General features: G+C 35.6%; 1 protein-coding gene and 1 long non-coding RNA gene across 3 annotated transcripts; both read right to left on the bottom strand.

The window, feature by feature from the left end:
- Positions 1–1,354: 1,354 nt before the first annotated feature.
- Positions 1,355–7,047, bottom strand: LOC107792015 (uncharacterized). The gene is made up of 4 exons (XM_016614185.2): positions 4,295–7,047; positions 3,994–4,193; positions 2,479–2,502; positions 1,355–1,849 (listed from the first exon to the last, which is right to left on the bottom strand). The coding sequence occupies exons 2-4, from the start codon at positions 4,175–4,177 to the stop codon at positions 1,548–1,550; spliced, it is 510 nt and encodes a 169-aa protein (XP_016469671.1). The 5' UTR covers positions 4,178–4,193; positions 4,295–7,047; the 3' UTR covers positions 1,355–1,547.
- Positions 7,048–14,421: 7,374 nt separating this feature from the next.
- On the bottom strand, positions 14,422–18,009 carry LOC107792013 (uncharacterized). Of its 2 annotated transcripts, none has more exons than XR_001649382.2 (5): positions 17,787–18,009; positions 17,469–17,626; positions 15,899–16,272; positions 15,275–15,331; positions 14,422–14,675 (listed from the first exon to the last, which is right to left on the bottom strand). It is a non-coding gene; the product is annotated as an uncharacterized LOC107792013 (long non-coding RNA). The 2 variants fall into 2 exon arrangements; XR_012709536.1 differs by having other exon boundaries at positions 15,899–16,221.
- Positions 18,010–19,015: the final 1,006 nt, after the last annotated feature.

The following is a 19,015-nucleotide window of genomic DNA, read 5'->3' as shown; positions in this document are numbered from 1 at the left end:
AGGCCTTCTCGACGTTGAAGTCGTTCCTGATGGAGTAGCCCCCGAGTACGAAGCTCTTCAAGGGAGGCTCCTCGGCCACCTAAAAAATGATCACTTCGGTGTTTGTGGACGGGTTGGAAGATGAAGGAGCAGTTTGCTGAGGCATTGATTTGGAAGTTTTTTCCATTGGAATCGGGGAAATATAAAGGTTTGAAGAAAAAAATGAAGATTTGAAGATGGATGAAGATATGAAGATCTGGGTTGAAGATTCAAAGAGAATGTATGAAGATTGGGGATGAAGATATGAAGGTCTAAGGAGCAATGTATGAAGATTTGAGGAGTAAAAGGTAAGTAGATAATTCGAGGGTAAGTCGAGGAATTCTAGAATCGGAAATTGAAGAAGTGAAACAGGGTCGGAGTTTTTATAGGGGAAAACAATCAATGCGCGACGTTTCGCATTCGAGGACAGTCAATCGACGGCTGACACGTGTCCGAAGTCAAAATGACGCGACTGATGGGACGTTTCGTTGACCCAACAACTCAGTCATAACATACGAATGAAAGAACCGAGGTTAACTTTTCGCTTCCCGTCGCTTCGATAAATTTACCCTCCGGAAATGAGGAGACTATTTGTGCACGGGTAAAATTGGGGGGCAACGTCTACCCCGATTCCCCGATGAGAGAATGGAGGGAGAGCAAAGATTCGCGAGATTGTAGTCGAGGTCAAAGACCCTTCATATCGATACCCTGAAAGAATGAACGGTATATCCGACATCGGACATGGTAAAGCGGCACGTCCCTGGCCGAGTGTAAGTTTTAGACCTCGGGAGACACGGTGAACGGTTATGCATGACGAATAAACGGCCGTAATACCCGTCCTCAATCGGATATCACGGCGTGAATCTCGCTCGATGTCGATTATGGATCAACAATTACCGGGAAAAGAAGATTTTTACCTTTTTTAGACTTATACTAGGATTGAAACTCTTCTATTATATAAAGGAAAAGTTTTTTCTTTTGTAATACATGTTGTAACATGCAATTCATGGCAATAAAAGTATATTTTTACCTTTTGGCTACTGTTAAGAACTTGCTTACTTATTCTGTTCTCAATTCACGTCTGGGCTCGAACCGAGGGTTCAATCGAGGACGAGGCCACTGTTCAATCTAATATCAAGCTTGGTCATAACACTGCGATTGGTTTGATCGTTTATTTCGTCTTTAATTCAGTTATTGCTATTCTTAACTTTTGTGTTGAATTATACCATGTATCCTTTAAACCGCGTACAACTTTAATTTTTGCCTAATTTAGGGGTAAACACTGTACTATGTTCTCTGCACTTCTACTTTATCAACAATCTATTAATCACATGCATATTTTACTGACACCACAAAACAAAGAATGAAGACCAATTAACCGGAAATACAATCTCAAGTACAAAGAATGAAACCTAATTGGCAAAAACAGCAACCGTATTCACATGAGGGGTAATTTAGTCAATAGGGTGCATATCCACGCATATGCCAAAAATGTTTGAATGGTTAATTTCCTTGAATAAAGTCTGTCTTCACTTGTCTTTCCATCCCAGCTCAATGGCTCTTATCTCCCACAATGCCGAGAGCTTGCGCTCTTGAATCAATGCAGCTTCCGCCATTTCCCGAGCACCCTCGCATGCTTCCATCCCCATGTTGCATTTCTCCGTCTCTTTTTGGTAATGTGAAGATGCTCTCTTGGCACTCATAATTAGAGCATTGGTGTGTTCCAGATTGTCATCAGTGACATTTTTGTGCAAGTTAATTTCCCCTGACAATAGACTAATAATGTCCTTCTTCATCTCGTCATTCATATCACGATCATCTTTACCACAGTCTGCATCCACAAAAAAAAAACATGATGCAAGGGATTTTAAGACCAGCTGAAACAAGAGTAACAGAAATAAAGAGCGACTCCACTGCATGCAGCCATTCTGCATTAAATCCCTACTCGGGAACGGGTCACTTCCTCTCCTTCAATTCAAAGTCCTATACAAGTTGCAGTGATATACTCAGCTTGTCTACAATCTCAAACTATCATCTAACGGAATTACTGCTTTCTTTCTCCTTTTTTATAACCGAGAAATTCCCCAGGGCCAATAGCAACAGAGGCAACAGAATTACTGAATTCTTAGGTTCCTAACTTGATAGAAAAGGCAAAAATGGGTTAAAGGCTCCTACATAGTGTGGCATTATTAATCCCCCGCCAAAGCTAATCATCATACAACTGTGTGGGCAGTTCCGAAATTTCTGGAAGTTCGGCACATAAATTCTTAAACTTGTCTGAACAACTTTTTTTTCCCCCTTTTTTCCCAGTCCACTACAACTTAAGAGAAACATATTTAAGCAGAAAACAAAAAACTTCAACCAGAAAACTAAAGATGCAACATTTCACTTTATATCTTGAGATTGTATAATTTTACGTAAGACAATTTTCAGGCTTTGAAACAAGAGCAGTGAGCTAACCTTCCAATGAATTGTTGATGACATCTGCAAAATAACACATAAACCGAAGATAAGTCATAACAGCCAATACTAATATGCATCTGGAACCAAAAATATCACAGTTGCTAATTTTGCATCGCGACACATAAGCATTTGCACAATTCCTACAAGTTTTCCACCATAAAAAGGCCGGAAAAAGAAAGAGGAACTATGAAGAAAAGGTATAATTTGTCATTTTTCCTATAAGCCATAAGAGTTTGGATGGTGCCAGCATGATTAAAACCTTATTTATGTTGCTTTGAAAAACTCTAAAGGACTAGCACTGCAGTATACTGAATAATAAGAAAGTCATTATGGGAGAATCAACATTTATATGTAAAGAAATCAATCTAACTCTCCTATTGACTTGAAAGGCTAGACGGTCACTTCTTATAAGCCAAAAATAATTTGGCAATACATTTCACTGCCTTGACTTACTTCCTTTTGGACATTCTATTACCATTAAGAACCTTCAGTTGAAATATGTGGTTCCTTCCTATTGTTAAGAAAGGACAAAGGATTCTACTTCATTTTCACTATAACAAATACAAAAAGATAAACCCCGTGGAGGGATAATGTGGGGTTCTGCAGTATACTGCAGTATACTGAATAATAAGAAAGTCATTATGGGAGAATCAACATTTATATGTAAAGAAATCAATCTAACTCTCCTATTGACTTGAAAGGCTAGACGGTCACTTCTTATAAGCCAAAAATAATTTGGCAATACTTCTTTCCTGAATACTTCTGCTGCATTTGCTGATACAAAATTATTGAAACCGAAGTTAGTTAGGTATAGAGAACTTTTCCCATATGCCAGCAACATTTGTTTCAAGATACATCAAACTTAGTTCCTGCCTTTTTCCATAGCCAAACAAATATCAAACTTTAAGGTACATTTCACTGCCTTGACTTACTTCCTTTTGGACATTCTATTACCATTAAGAACCTTCAGTTGAAATATGTGGTTCCTTCCTATTGTTAAGAAAGGACAAAGGATTCTACTTCATTTTTCACTATAACAAATACAAAAAGATAAACCCCGTGGAGGGATAATGTGGGGTTCTGCTAAGTAGGCAGCTACAATTTTCTAAATTCTCACCGATTCCACATCTTGATGACAAGCACTGCAATGAATGTAAATCATAGCTTTCCTTTTAAACTGTTGGTTTATTAGTACATTAAACCAAAATCAATCGGTGTATATCTAAAGAATAGCGCGTGCTCGCTGCAGATAATGGCATATTGCCTCTAAATGTATTAAACGCTTTGCTGGTTAGAAGCAAGAATTTCAGCAATTACTACTTTCTCAGCAGTTGAGCACTTCAAATTTAAAGCATCATCTTCCTTCATCAAATAAATGTGTAAGTGAATGTAACATGCTTCAGAATGTAATGACCCATAAATTTTATCTCTAGTAAAGAAGCATAGAAATACAGGAAAACTAGATACAGGTAGATTTTGTAAATGGAAGGTTATATAAGAAAATGAACAGACCTAAAGGCAGAGAGAGGATAGAATCCCGAGAGCAATCACAAGAACAAGGAGGACATGAAGCCAAAAGAGTAGAGTTGTGCCACAGCCTTGGTGGTCTCACAATGTAAAGAACCAAACACAAACCCAACACAACCAAAATAAATCTCACACTACACAGCCTCTGCTCTGATGATGAGTGACCCATAAATGTATTTGCTCTCCTATAACAGGAGAAAAAACAAAAGATTGAACCAATGTCAGATTTCACAGCAAACACATAGGATCAACCACCCAAAAACGCACACACACACCCACATTTTACCTAGGTGAAAACAATCAAGATTTAACTTTAGCCTTCAACTCCAAACATTTGACAAGTCTTAATAGAAACCCACTTTGAAAAAATGGGTGTATTCGTGACCTCCAAAATGTGTAGAAACAAACCTTCGCCAGAGCGAGAGGGGGGAAGGGGGGGGGGGAGGATTGGTGTTATCAAATCTAATTAGGACTTTGGTCTTCTTGAATCTTTTTAGGAAGATAAAGGGTGACCCAGATCCCAAAAAGAAGAGAATAAAATGCTTATAACAATTTTGAGAGAGAAAATCGCCAAAAGGAGGAGGACTCCGAGTATGGGGTGAAGAAGAAGTCTCTGCTTTTAATGCAAGAAAAGGGAGTTTTCATCATGACTTTGGACTGTTGGACACAAATTTAAATTTATGGATTTGTTAGACTTCATCTGAAGTAGTATTAGTAGTAGAAATCCAATTTAAAGAGAAAAAAAATCAGATTCAACTGCATCGGCATATTTGGATGCGAGCACTTTATGTGGGTCTAAATATCACAATGGAACTTTACATTCAAATTAGATATTTTTGTTATAAATAATCATATTGTGGAGGTCTGGAGGATGTTCATTCCTCATATATAGCTAGGTCTAGCAAAGCAAGCTTTCTAGAAGGAAAAAGTTAACTTCTCTATCTAAAACTTTTCTGTTGAAGATGCTCAGCAATGGCGGTTAACAGAAGAGAGAAAAGAGACGAAAGGAGGAAGCAATGAGAGACTTCATTGTTTAACCAAACATAAGAACTTAGTGATAATTATACGCAACTGCCTACTACATCTATTGTGCTAACCGCTAACTAACATATGCTAACTACATTTTAATTTAACTGACATTTGTACACAGCTATTGCTCCACTAATACTATAACTAACTCATTATCTCAACACTTCCCCTCAGGCCGAGGGAGAAACAGGTTCTACATTCCTAACTTGTCTATCAGATAGTTAGTTGTGGCTTACACAAATTCTTTGTAAGTAGATCAGCTAGCTGCTCTTTGGTTTCAATGTGTTGTGTTTGTATTTGCCCATCCTAAATCTTTTCTCTAACAAAATGATGGTCACTATCAAAATATTTTGTTCGTTCATGGAATATTGGTTGAGCTGCGATTTGTATTGCAGCTTTGCTGTTACAGAACAACTGCACAAGTAGATGTACTTCAGTCCAATCTCTTTAAACAATCCAATTAGCCAGGTAAACAATCCAACTCTGCTTCATCAGAACTTCTAGAAATAGTGCTCTATCAATGCATCACCAAATTTTAACATGTATCCAGTGACTGATTTTCTTGTTTCTACACATGCTCCTTAATCGGAATCATAGCATCCTATCAATTGATTGGTTCTTTTTGTTGTTATAAACAATCCTAGATCTAATGTTCCTTTAATATATTTGACAACCCTCATAGCTGCATCCATGTGTGACTGTTTGAGAGCATGCATATGTTGATTGAGCACTTGACAACAAAAGCTATATCAGGCCTTGCCAATGTTAGATACAATAACCTGCCAATCAATCTCTAATAGTTACTCGAATCCTCAAGATGTGTGTCTGTTCATATTGCACCTATGTTATCATTGTTCATAAACTTGTCAAAGTCCTCAGAGGTAAGCTTATAGTTGAACTCAAGGGGTGTTCCCACTGGTTTCCTACCTGCCAACCATATTCCTGACACTAGTTAAAGGGCATACTTTCTTTGGTTCATTAGAATACCCTTCTTGGATCTAGAGAACTCAATGCCTAGGAAATATTTTAATTCTCCCAAATCTATCATCTTGAACCTAGACTGCTAGTCTTTCCTTACCTTCTGAATAAGCTTCAGACTGCTCCCACTAAACAAAAGATCATCCACATACACTAGTAAAATTACTAGATCATAGCCTACCTTTTGTTTAAAGAGGGAATAGTCATAGTGAGATTGAAGTGCATTGGTCAGCTTCAAATTCAATTGCCTAGGGGCTTGTTTAAGTCCATATAATGACTCATGATGTCTACACATCTTTTGTTGAAACTCCCTCTGGCTGGCAAAGCCATATGGAATACGTATGAACACTTACTCAAGTAAATCACCTTGAAGAAATGCATTATGGACAATAATCTGAAAAATATACCAACCAGATGCTGCATCCGAAGCCACTACAGACCTTACAGTTATCATATTTGCTACAAGTGAAAAAGTCTCCTTGTAATCTAGCCCTTCCAGTTGGCTTTACCCCTTAGCAACAAGTCGAGCTTTATACCTTTCCACCTCCCCCGTAGACTTGTACTTCACTTTGATGACCCACTTACACCCAATAGGAACTTTACCCTGGAAGATCAACAATTGTCCAGGTGTGATTATCTTCAAGAGCTTCAATCTCAGCTTTCATAAAATCTATCCAGTTGGGATCAGTGTTAGCTTCTGTATATGATCTAGGCTTAAGCACATCTACGTAGGCAGCAATGGATACTCTATAGCCATGAGGACAACTTGTTATAGCTGACATACTAAGAAATAGGATATGTGCAAGAGGATCCTCTGGACTCTACAATATAATCTTTAAGCCATATGGGGGGCTTAAAAGTTCTAGAAGACTTCCTCAGATCAGGAGGAGCCATAGGAGGAGTAGGATTTAATGAAGTGGAATGTTCACAATAATCAGGCAAGGGAGGCACATCAACTGAAGAAGACCCTACATCAGAAGGAGACTCTCTACCAGAAGAGTCAGAAAGATGTCAGTCAGACTTAGGAAGAGTGATGTCATCTTCTCTGAATTTCATAACATGAAATAATGGAGAATCATCAGAAACCATATGTTTAAAAGGAAATATCTCTTCCTTAAATATGGTGTCTCTACTAACAAAGAAAACCTTACTGTGGAGATCATACAAAATATATCCCTTTTGTACAGAGGAATATCCTAGATGGACAGTTGGAACTAATCTAGGACTAAATCGTTTTCCTTAGATTGGTTGCACAGCGTAACTTCTAAAGATTCTCAGGTGCTGCAAGGCTGGATTACTCTGGAACAACATCTTAAAGGGCAAGACCCCTTCCAACAAAAACATCAGGTAATCTATTTAGCAAGTAGACAGCATTGGTGACACATTTACCCTAGAACTTTAGCGGAAGAAAGACCTAAAATCTCAAGGCTCTTACCGTATCAAGGATAGACATATGTCTTCTTTCAACCCTGCTATTCTATTAAGGATTATACATATACGAGCTTTGATGAATGACACCGTGACCCTGTAACAAACTAGTCATTTACTCATTAAATAATTTAGTGACACTGTCTGACCTTAAACATTTAACTTTGCAAGTCAACTAATCCTGTTCAAATATCAAATAATGCTTCAAAATCACTACATATTCAGCCTTGATATCCATTAAAAATTTCCAAGTGTACCTGAAGAAATCATTCACCAGAGTCATAAAGTATCTCTTACGATCATGAGTTGGGACTCTATATGGCCCCTATATGTCAGCGTGTATAATAGCAAAAGGATAAGTAAAGCAAGAAGTACTAACAGGAAAAGACACTCTAGTTTGTTTAGCAATAAGACAAACAATACAACAATAGTCTTTAGTTGAGCATTAGGCAAACTACTTGTTCACTTCAGAACCTTAAGAGGTGCATGCCCTAACCTCTTATAACACATGGAGGTAATAGTAGAACTCTTATCAACATTCAAATTGACCACAATAGTATTATTCTTACTAAAATCACTAGAAGTAGTATTTACAAATGTGATAGAAGTAAGGGTGTTAAACGGGCCGGGTCAACCCGTTTTTGGACCTGCCCGGACCGATTGAAACCCGGACTGGCCCGGACCGGTACATAGGGGGCCGGGTGGGCTGGATTACTGGGGTTAGGGGGTTGGTCCGTTCACTTTCATTCATCCGGTTAACTGGACCGGTCAAACCTAGTCAACCAAAATCCTTTTAGAACCGGTTAACCAGCCCGGCCTGGACCAGTTTAATGGCTAGATTTCAATTTTTTTAAGGTTGAAGAACGTTGGCAACGGTCAGCTGCCTTATGGCCGTTGCCCAACGTTATTATTGCACAAATAGCCTTTTTGGGCAATTTTTTTATAAAATAACACTTTTTGTAATTACTAATTTATCCCTTTGAAAAAATATAAATGCACCCCCTTCTTCATTTCTTCACTCATCTCTCATTTCTCAAACTCATATTCTCAATTCAAGTTAAATCATGCCCCGTACTTTTAGAGTGCACTCATATGTTTGGGAACACTTTGAGGTGGTAGAAGAAAATGAAAAAGTTTACAAAGTAAAGTGTAAGAACTGTGGTCTAGTTTTAAATCTTCGTCTAAGGTGGGTAGGCACGGGTTGTTTAAGGAGGCATATGAAGAGTTGTCTTGAGCGTCCTCTAGAAATTCGTATTTAAGTTGATTTGAGATAATTTGTGTTATTTTAAAATTATTAGACATATTTATGCTTAATGTTTTAGTTTGTTAGATTAATTTAAAGTATTATTATGAAATGAAAATTTAGTTTTACTCTTTTTTTTGTTAATTTACTTATTGTTAAATGCAAACTTCAATTTGAAAGTTTGAAATAAAAAAAGCTCTTGCAAATTATAAGTGCAATTTTTTTCATCTTCACTGTATTCTTTATATGTTTACTTTATATTAATATAAATTACAATAGTTATACAAAATACAAAAAAAAAACACTAATCCGGCCCGGCCCCTTGAACATGTAACCCTTACGGTTCATTTTTTATCCGGATGGATCCAGACCCGTTAAGCCCGGTAAGCCCTAACCCATAAGCGGTCCAGATTGAAACCTGGCCGGTTTTATTTTTTCCCAACCCGGCCCGGCCCGGCCCACCTGTTTAACACCCTTAGATAGAAGACACAAGCTCATGTCTAAGAACTTCACCGAACCTTCCTGTCTTGCTGGCTTGAGAACGTAGATACCACATTCTTCTTTACCAATCCCCACTGCCTTCCTAGTAAAGAGCTCCTGAGAGATACAAAATTCAGTAAAGAAGGCAACAAAGCAATCAAGTTCCTTTGTAATCTTTGAAACTCAGAGCAAATTGTATTTGAACTCTAGAATATATAAAATATTCTTTTGTAACGACCCGATCATTTTTTGTAATTGCACCCTCTTTTCCCTTTTTATACCTCACACATGTGTATTTATGGTTTTATGACTTGTGAAGCCAGTTATTTTCATTTCGGGAGAATTTCGGATTATTTTGGACCCTTTGATTCCTGGTGTAGAAGTCGAAGTTAGAAATGTTGAACAAACTTTTACTTTTGTGAAAACGACCCTGGAATGGTATTTTGATGGCTCTAATAGTTTCGTATCATGATTTCGGACTTGGGAATATACACGGAATTGAATTTGAAAGTCCATATATTGATTTGTGTTGTTTTTCCGAAATTTGGCAATTTGAAGTTGAAAAGTTTGACCGTAGATTGACTTTTAGCTATCGAGTTTGAAATTTTATTTTGGGACTTAGAATAGGTCTGTTATGGTATTTAGAACTTGGCTACAAAATTTAGTATCATTTGGAGTTGAATTGATAGGGTTCAGACTAGTTGCAGTTCTAGAAGTTCTTGAAGTTTACTTTGAAACTTATGCGTTATAGGGTTCGACTCGTAGTTTTAGATGTTATTTTTGTGTTTTAATCATACGAGCAAGTTTGTATGATATTTTTAGACTTGTATGGATGTTTAGTTTGGAGCCCCGAGGACTCGGATGAGTTTCAGACATATTTTAGAATGGATTGAACTGAAAATGAATTGTTGGTGCTTAGTATATTGCAATTGTGGGAACCAACCTCGCAAATGTGAAGCTGACAGTGGGTGCTCAGATGTCGCAATTGTTATTGCCCCTTCTCATTTGCGAAATCAGCATGCTTTTGACTTGGTTCGCATTTGCGAACATTTTTTTTGCTTTTGGGAGATTTTCACTTTTGTCGCAATTGTGATAATGATTGAGGTTGTTAGGGTTCGCAAATGCGAAGCCTGTGTCGCAAATGTGACCCCTGCAGCTGGACAAAAGGGCTGGAAGATAGATTTTTCAATATATTCTCTCATTATTGAATCCTAGACTCGGTAGAAGGCAATTTAGAGAGGGAATTTTCATCTACAAACTTTGGGTAAATGATTCTAATCTATTTCCAACTATATTCAATCAATATATCTTAGATTTTAACATCAAATTCATATGAATCAAAGTGAAAATTTGTGAAACCTTGTCAAGTTTTTGAAAAATAAGAATTTAAGTTTTGAGAGTAGATTTGGACTCGAATTTTGAAACTAATCATATATATGGACTCGTGGGGTTATAGATAGTCGGAATCTACCCTTGAACCCGGGTTTTGACTGGGGGGCCCCGGAATGACTTATGTTGACTTTTTAGGAAAAGTATAAAAATCATAGCTTTATATATTGTAATTAATTTTCTTGCATTGTTTGATGATATTAAGTCAATTTTGGTCAGATTTAAGCTGTGTGGAGGCAAATTTTTGGGGAAAATCTATTTTCGAGAGTCGAATTAGCCTAGTTGAGGTAAGTATCTTGCCTAACTTCATGTGGAGGAACTACCTCTTAGAATTGGGATTGATTGATTCACTTGTGCTATGTGAAAGCCTTGTACGTAAGGTGACGAGTGGGTACACGGGTAGTACGTGTTATTTGACCGGTTTAGGCTACTTAGACTCTTTCCATGCTTTAATTGAAATGTTATATCATGTTCTAAATTGTCATAATCAATCTATTCTTGTGTTAGTCTACCCTTACATGTCTTAACTGAGTTGTTTAATAACTGTTCTACGTCCTACTTGATAAATTATCCTCATGCTTTAGTTGAATTTGTTGCCTCTTTTATTGTCACATGTTATCTCTTTCATTGTTGACTATCATCATTTGAAGTCATTGTACATGTTATCTCTTTCATTGTTGAGTATTATTATTTGAAGTCATTGTACATGTTATCTTTTTCATCGTTGATTACCATCAATTGAAATCATTGTTACACGTTATCTCTTCCTTTGTGGGTTATTCTTCTTTAATATCGTGGTTACACATTATCTTTCTCATTGTTTAGTTATTGGTATTGAAGTTGTGAAAACCGTTATCACGTGGAGGCGAAGTTGTTATTTGTTAAGATATCCTTCTTGTTGAGAAATTTACATTCATTGCGTTTGTTGATATTCTTGTACACACCCGCTTCCCCAATTTCACTAACACCCCAAGTTGTTTGTTATTACAAATTATTACAGGCCCAAAGAATGTAAATATAAATATTACACAAGAAATAATAATAGGCCTACAGTAAGCCCAAAAGGAGATACCCAGTATTGCCTGGGCCTTCAACAAACTCTTTCTTCACAAATAGCATACCCAGATCCCAACATGGGACTATACTCATTAGTAGAGCCCAAAAACCATAGAGGAACTAAAGCCAAACCAAATAGTCACAGGTTGACCATATGACCCAAATATTGAATTATACAGAAGTCAGTTAAACAAACCAGTTTGCAGATTATACAAATAATTTGAAGAAGAGAAGCTAAATGTCAGAAACATCTCAAGTTCCAGTAGCAAAGAGAGTGACCAAAGAAACCCAAATCGTAGTGTGTCAGAGTTCACAAGGGTCTCAAATGGACCCCGAGTAGTGCTCACACTAGGGAGGTCAATAGAGAGAGTTTTGGTAGCCTTGTTTTCAGCTGGCCAAGAGGGATAAATTCAGAATAGTGTAGGTAACAAATGAGGATGAGAGAATAGTGATCAAATGATACAATTTGAATAGGTGCACTTATAGTTTAGAAGCAAATATAACATGGGTGATTAAACAAAGAACATACAAGCAAAGAGAATCAACAAAACTCAAAAAACAGGTTGATATCACAAGTTCAAACACCAAGCATATTAGGCAGAAAACATTTCGTAAGAGACAAGGGCATCAATATTTCAGAGATTACAAGATTAACATACGAAGGTACATAATACCAAACGAGTCTAAAGTAGAGCTGAAAGGATTTAAAACTAAGGGTCCAAATTATGCTGAATATCCATCACAACACCAGAAAGCAGACATACCAACTTATCAGTAAGACCAAAACAATATCAAACATTGTAAGAAAACACAAATTAAGATAGCTACTCTAAAGGTCCCAACTAATCACTTAATGATACAAGATTAAGTGGATCAAAGGCATAGTGAGTGACAAAATAGCATGGGAGCAGGTCATAGCTAGAGTGAAGGTCTCAATATAGATTAGAGTACATTCTAAGTACGAGCTAGTCATTACAAGAATTCAAAACAAAGTAGGGAAACCACTCATGGTAGGCAGTAAAGGTAGACGTTCAGGTACCAACACATCAGGCCAAACAAACTTAAGAGAGCCTAATTTATTCAAGTTAAGCATGTACAAATGACATATCTCAGGACTGAAAATTTTAGGCAAAATTAAATTCTAAGGAAGTTCAAATCACAAAATAAGTTCAACGTTAACAAGGTTGCATACAGAGATAGCCCAGAAAATTAGGTCACGAATTTCAGAGGTATAAATATGCAAATCATGAACACAGAAGAACAAAATTGTAAAAGCCAAGAGACCTAACAATTATCAGTTGAATAAACAGACAACAAGAAAGAACAAACTCCACAATACTCTGAATATTAACAAAGAGCAGTAGAACCCAGAATCATAGTGCGTTAGAGTTTCCAAGGGCTTCAAATGCACCCTGGGCAGTGCTTGCACCAAGAAAAGTTGAAAACTAAATTCTGGTAGTCTTGGCGTTCAGCCGGCCAAGAACCAAAGTATAGAACAAGAGAATGATAGAACAACTAGCTTTGATTTTTTAGTGAATCTAGTGATTAAAGATCTGTTTCAAAGGGGAAAGGGGAGGGATTTATATAGTAGTTAAATCAGACGAGTAAATAAGGAAAGAAGCAATCAAACATAAACAAAGAAAAAAAAAATATACATGCAATCATAAAGCAACCAGTAAAGGAAAGAAATCGAAAATCAATCCCTAATTAGGGTTAAACATTTTAAAATCCGTCTACTAGTATGAGAAATCAACTATTCTTCCGTATATATGGATGAGATATTGTCCAAATCTTAGAGATTGATGTTGAACGGGCCCGAATCTTAGAGATGGTACTTGCCAAGTTTAGGCAAGTACTAAGTAACACCATAGTCTTGCAAGTAATACTGAGGTAACATATAAAAGGTAAGAAAATCACAGAAGGAATCCATGATTGAGATAGATTCGGAGAAGATTGAGATGACGGCTAGGGTTTCTGAAGGATGGAGGAGTGCTTAGAGGCAGCTGATGAAGGGAAATGGGGATTAGGGTTTGGGTAAGGGGATATAAGGAGAGTGGGGTTTTTAATTCGGTCCATTGATCATTTTAGATCAACGACCAAGATTCAGAGGAAGGTGGGGCGGGTCATTATAAACGGGTTATGCCCGGGTTTAAAGGGCCATTTGGGCTATTGAGGTCACTACCAGAAAATGGGTCTATGGCAACGTAGATAACACCGTTGCAACATCCACCTAAACCGTTACCATAGCTCTGTTGCAACGGTTTCTAGACCATTCCATAGATCGCGTGCTAGTAGCTTTACGGCAACGGTTCCTGTAACAGTTAGTTTTGACTGTTTCTTTAGTCATATCTACCGCAACGGTTATTTATTTCCCATGAGGCAGCGAGTTTTTTTTGCTATTGCAACAGTTTAAAACTGTTACCATAGTTTTAATGCAAGGATCATATAAGCTATTGCAACGGCTAATTAAAGATATTGCTACGGTTTTGTAATGCTATTGTAATGGTTTTACTCTATTGCTACGGTTTCTTATTGTCGAGCAATAGCTATTGCATCGGTTTGAATAACCTAGTGCAATGGTTTACATATCCTATTAGAATAGTTTTCATGACCTATTGCAACGACTTACATTGTCTTCTAAAACATATTTTATGGCCTATTGCAACGGTTTTGGTGGCCTACTGCAATGGCTTAATTGCAACAATGATATACACCTATTTATATATAAATATTTACATATACAATAAATTACAATGCACTAAAATTTATATAAATAACAAAATAAAACTATAAATCAACAAATCATAATCTAAAAATCAAAGAATATTCTCCATATGTAAAATAGACAAATAATGTTTGACAATTCAAAAGTTAGCATACATAAGTTAAAAAAAATTGAAATTAAAAAAACTCCCTAGAACATAGGTCTTTATAGACCAACAGGCAACAACAATAATAACTATGCCTCAATCCCAAACCAATACTTTTCAATAAAGTCTTCACTGCTTTCATCTTTCCATTGCTTGTTTGCTTCACCAACATATTCAACTGGCACAAAAGTATTCTGAGGGAAGAAAAAAGAAAAAGAAAACATTTTAAGATACATCAATAATTAACAAAGGGTAAAGAGTAAGATACACCCAGTAAGAGTCCATTTTAATAAGACAGAAGAAATAAGCACTAAGATAGAAGAAGCAAAAAATACAAATGTCGACAATCCATAAATACTAGTTTGCATAAATTTTGCTTCCAAACATAACGTAAAACATTAACAATAAAATGATTTTATAGCATCTTAGAGTAAATAAAAAGAGGTAGTTGAATTCTGAATTCTTATAGAAATTGTATAGACAGGGAAAGAACCTGTAACAAAGTGTTCCTCATTACAATTAGTTTGAGATCAAAGCCACCTGATAGAGTTGCTAAATCTAAAGGCAACTCTAGTTTCTAATCATTAACAGCAGCCAAAATGCACTCCTGCTTGGGAATTGCTCAAGTTTTCTCTTTTAGGAATATGCGTGACTTACACTTCTAAAAAATAAAGCAAGGATCTCAAGTGGCATTATTACCGTTAAAAGAGAGTTATCCACAAAACAACAACCACATACCTAGTATATTACCATATGTGGGGTCTAGGGAAAGTAGTGTGTCCGCAAACCTTACCTCTACCTTATGCAAGTAGACAGACTGTTTCCAAAAGACCCTCGGCTAAGGCAAGCACTGTCGCAACAATAAAGAAAACTGAACTATAAAAATAGTATAGCTGCAAACTATCATATATTAATAATTGATTGATAAACAATATACTGTAAAAAAGGAGAAAAGAACACAACCATTTATATTGCATTTTTATATTACCACCTTGTCTTTTCAACAATTTGTTGCTCATGTGGGCTTCAACTTATATGGATGCACTACCAAATACAACTAAATATAGTAAAAAAATCCGAGCATTAAGACATATGATATGCTTGAATCTACAATGTAAGAGAATCTTCTACCAGCAGAAACCTTTGCAAGCTCAATAAATCTTGAAAATCAGCTTCAAATTAATTATTTCTTGAAAAAAAAAAGGATTTTACTTATTAAGAAAATTCCCATCGTAGTAAACAACTAGAGAGAAAAATACTACTACTATTTTTCCGTCAAGCATAAACTCAAACTTAATTACAACCTTACGATTACAACAACTATACATACACTAAGCAGAATAATTTAAATAAGTTTTAGGCTTAAATTTATGATCAAAAAAGAAGAAAAAAATAAAAGAAAGAGAGAAGTCAATACCTTGAGTCATGCTGATTAGCAAATGTTTTCACTCTTCAAAGAAACCAAATATTTCGCTACAAACTTAGCATCAGAAAACTCTTAAGTATAAGGATCTCAGTGGTATTAGAGAAGAATCCCAGTCATGTTAAACTTTTTACCTGACAATACACTTGATTTCAGGAAGACATTCATTGGTGAAGTCTTTGTAGGTTTCTCAATAGCATAGTACCAACTGAGGCAAGTTAAAATTATTCATTGAAGTCGCGTAGAGATATATGGACCAAAGCAGTCTTTTATGCCCTTCCACCTTGAAATTTGAAGAAGCGACTTCTCTGGAAGAACTGTAGATTTTTACCAACAAATCCTATGTCCATTAAGTGCTTCATAAAAACCTAAAACAACTGAAATTTTTTAGAGAGTTGTCTGCATGATCGAAAAGCTTGAATAAAGTAATTGTATTGTAAATACTAAATAGAATCAGGTGAAGCCATATTTTAAGATAGTAATATTCTTTTGATGCAGAGCCTTTTCTACAACATCTCCTCGGATGTGTAAAAAAATAGTTGTTGGTAGGTTCTAAATATTCATGTAATCCTCATTATATATATTCCTTTTGCTTATTACAATAAAAACTACTATCACAATCCTAAATAAGTTGGGGTCAGCTATATAAAACTTCACTAACTATAATATACAAATTACAGACAAAGCATAAAAGTAGTTTACAACGCTTTTCACCACTCAAAACGAGACATTCATATGTCTCTTCACAGTTTGAATTAATTTATTTCATGTTTGCATAAAAGGAGTGTACTTACGTTTAAATTAAGCTCTTTCATGATTGTGTGCTAAATGCATCCCCAATGATAGTTACAACAACAAGTTTTATCTAACATAAGAGAACCACAGAAGGTAACCGATTTTGAGAGAACTACCCTATGTGGAGGAGTTAACACATTTAGAACAAAAGGCGAATGGAAGAAAGTACAAAAATTAAAAAAACATTGTAACCAAATCTCAGAAGAAGACATGAGAGAAAAGTAAAAGCTTTAAGGTTAAACTCGTGAATCAATAAAAATAGCTATAGTGACATCAAAATCCATTGCACCGCCACAAAATAAATCATAAGTAGAAAAGAAAAAATAAAGTGAATCATACAATAATGTATGTACTTTCCTCGCTCTCTTCCTTTATCAAAGTGAGTGTACATTCTCGAATATCACCGCTCACCGGGGTAGCATCCGCATAGACGTAAACAAAAGTTAGTATAAAATGTTCAGTTTTATTGAAAAAATCAAGAAGAAAAAAGAAGGAATTATAGTATAAGGAAAACCCTAACAAATCCCAATTTTTTTTACCTAAACCAATTCATTAAGCCAAGCTAAACCAAATAGAACATATATTCCACTATTAGGATTGCATAAAATTATTGACCAAAAAAATCAGTCGCAATACATATATCAGCCAAAATTTTCCAATCAGCTCAAAATAATAATACACTTAAACATTGCGATCTATAATTTAAAAATAAATTATAGCATATTGTTCAATCGGGCAGTAACAGCTCGAAGCTTAGAATAAATCTTACCAGCAGGAGAGCCCAATATAACGCTACAAAGTGAACCCCTAGCGATCTTAATACTCGAAAACGATCTCAATATATGTATCTTTGTATCCGCAATCACAATACTCGTCTTTGTCGCATTCTCTATAGCAAATCTCATTTTCCCTCCTTTCCCAATAGCCCTAAATAAACTAATACCCAATTTAGATTCTATGCTTAAATCAAAAGCAAAATAATAAACTCAACAAGAAATTAATAAGCCAAAAAAGAAATGAATTAAAGAATAAACCCCCAAAGTCCTCATGGAGGAGAAACCTAGATCTGAGCTCTTTCATGACCTACCTCTTCTTGATGTTCGGTAACCTCCACAAGACTGAGAGTGTTTTAGCCTACTTTGATGTGATTGAAGCTATATACATTTTGAGATGTGTTCTTCAAATACTTTCTTCATCTGTGATTGAAGCTACAAAGAAGTGTTTGAAGCTATGCGTTATTTAGTTCTGAGAGAGTTAAAACTTTATTTTGATATGTTTCGAAGCTACCTGGGTTTAAGAAAAAAAGTGGGCCTAAAGATATTAATATTATTATTAAGAATAAAAATAGAAATTTTTCGGGCGGGACCATCAAAATTAGAAGGAAAAATAAGGAGGCAACTAATAACCGTTCCAATTGGCATTTTTACCAAAAACCCGTTGCCACAGTTTACTCTATTGCAACGGTTACCAAAATCGTTGCACAAGTACCCATATTGCAACGATGCTTAAACTAATGCAACAGTTTGACGGCAAAAATGTTTCAATAGCACCAAACCCCTTATGCAACGGTTATAACCGTGGCAATAGAACTCTATTGCTACGGTTATGTAACCGTTGCGAACATATCCGTTCCCATAGGTCCAATTTCTAGTAGTGGGTTATTGGGTCAGGGGTTCAATTGGACCTTAATTGGTCCGAAATTAGTCTCAATTTTGGGCCAGATTTTAAAATAGGAAATTAATTTAATAAAAATAGTTAAATAAATTATAAAAATGCTATTTATGCAAATTAATACTTTAAAATAATAGTAAAATATTATAAAAATATAAGATATTATTTTGACCTTGAATAATATGACAAATGAAATAAAATTGTAAAATATAGACTATTATTGCAAGATTGTGCAAATGGATTAAAAATACTAATGTAATTAAATAAAATAAAGTAAAAATATTTGAAACGTGTATTATAGATGAAAAATAATAATTTTAGGTAATTAAGTCATCACAAAATAATTTGAAGGAGTAATTAATAAGTATTCAAGTAATTTAAATGCAAGAAAATCAATTTTAAAGCTTTAAAAATTATGAAAAATTATAGAAAATGCTTGTATAGATTTTGTAAACTAAATAATGATGAATTATGATGTTTTGAAAGGTATATATACTATTTGAGAAAATATGAGGGAAAAATTGGGTATCAACAGCTCCCCCTCTTTACCCGGGAATAATGAAAGAGTTGTCGGATAAAGAAAATGATGACAAATTTTGGTCGAATTGAATGAGGAATGATGTGATTTAAAAAAATGGGGGCCGA

The sequence above is a fragment of the Nicotiana tabacum genome, chromosome 5, assembly GCF_000715075.1.
Source record: "Nicotiana tabacum cultivar K326 chromosome 5, ASM71507v2, whole genome shotgun sequence".
In the NCBI taxonomy this organism is placed as follows: Eukaryota; Viridiplantae; Streptophyta; class Magnoliopsida; order Solanales; family Solanaceae; genus Nicotiana; species Nicotiana tabacum.
The sequence above is the reverse complement of the archived record's forward strand: the minus strand, read 5'-3'. Positions and strand labels throughout refer to the sequence as shown.

Bases quoted from the DNA above. Each gene is read 5' to 3' on its own strand.
- LOC107792015 (XM_016614185.2), bottom strand. From the start codon at position 4,177: ATGGGTCACTCATCATCAGAGCAGAGGCTGTGTAGTGTGAGATTTATT. The intron at 2,503-3,993 runs GTCTGTTCATTT...GTTATTTTGCAG, and splicing joins TATCCTCTCTCTGCCTTTAG to ATGTCATCAACAATTCATTG. The intron at 1,850-2,478 runs GTTAGCTCACTG...TTGTGGATGCAG, and splicing joins CATCAACAATTCATTGGAAG to ACTGTGGTAAAGATGATCGT.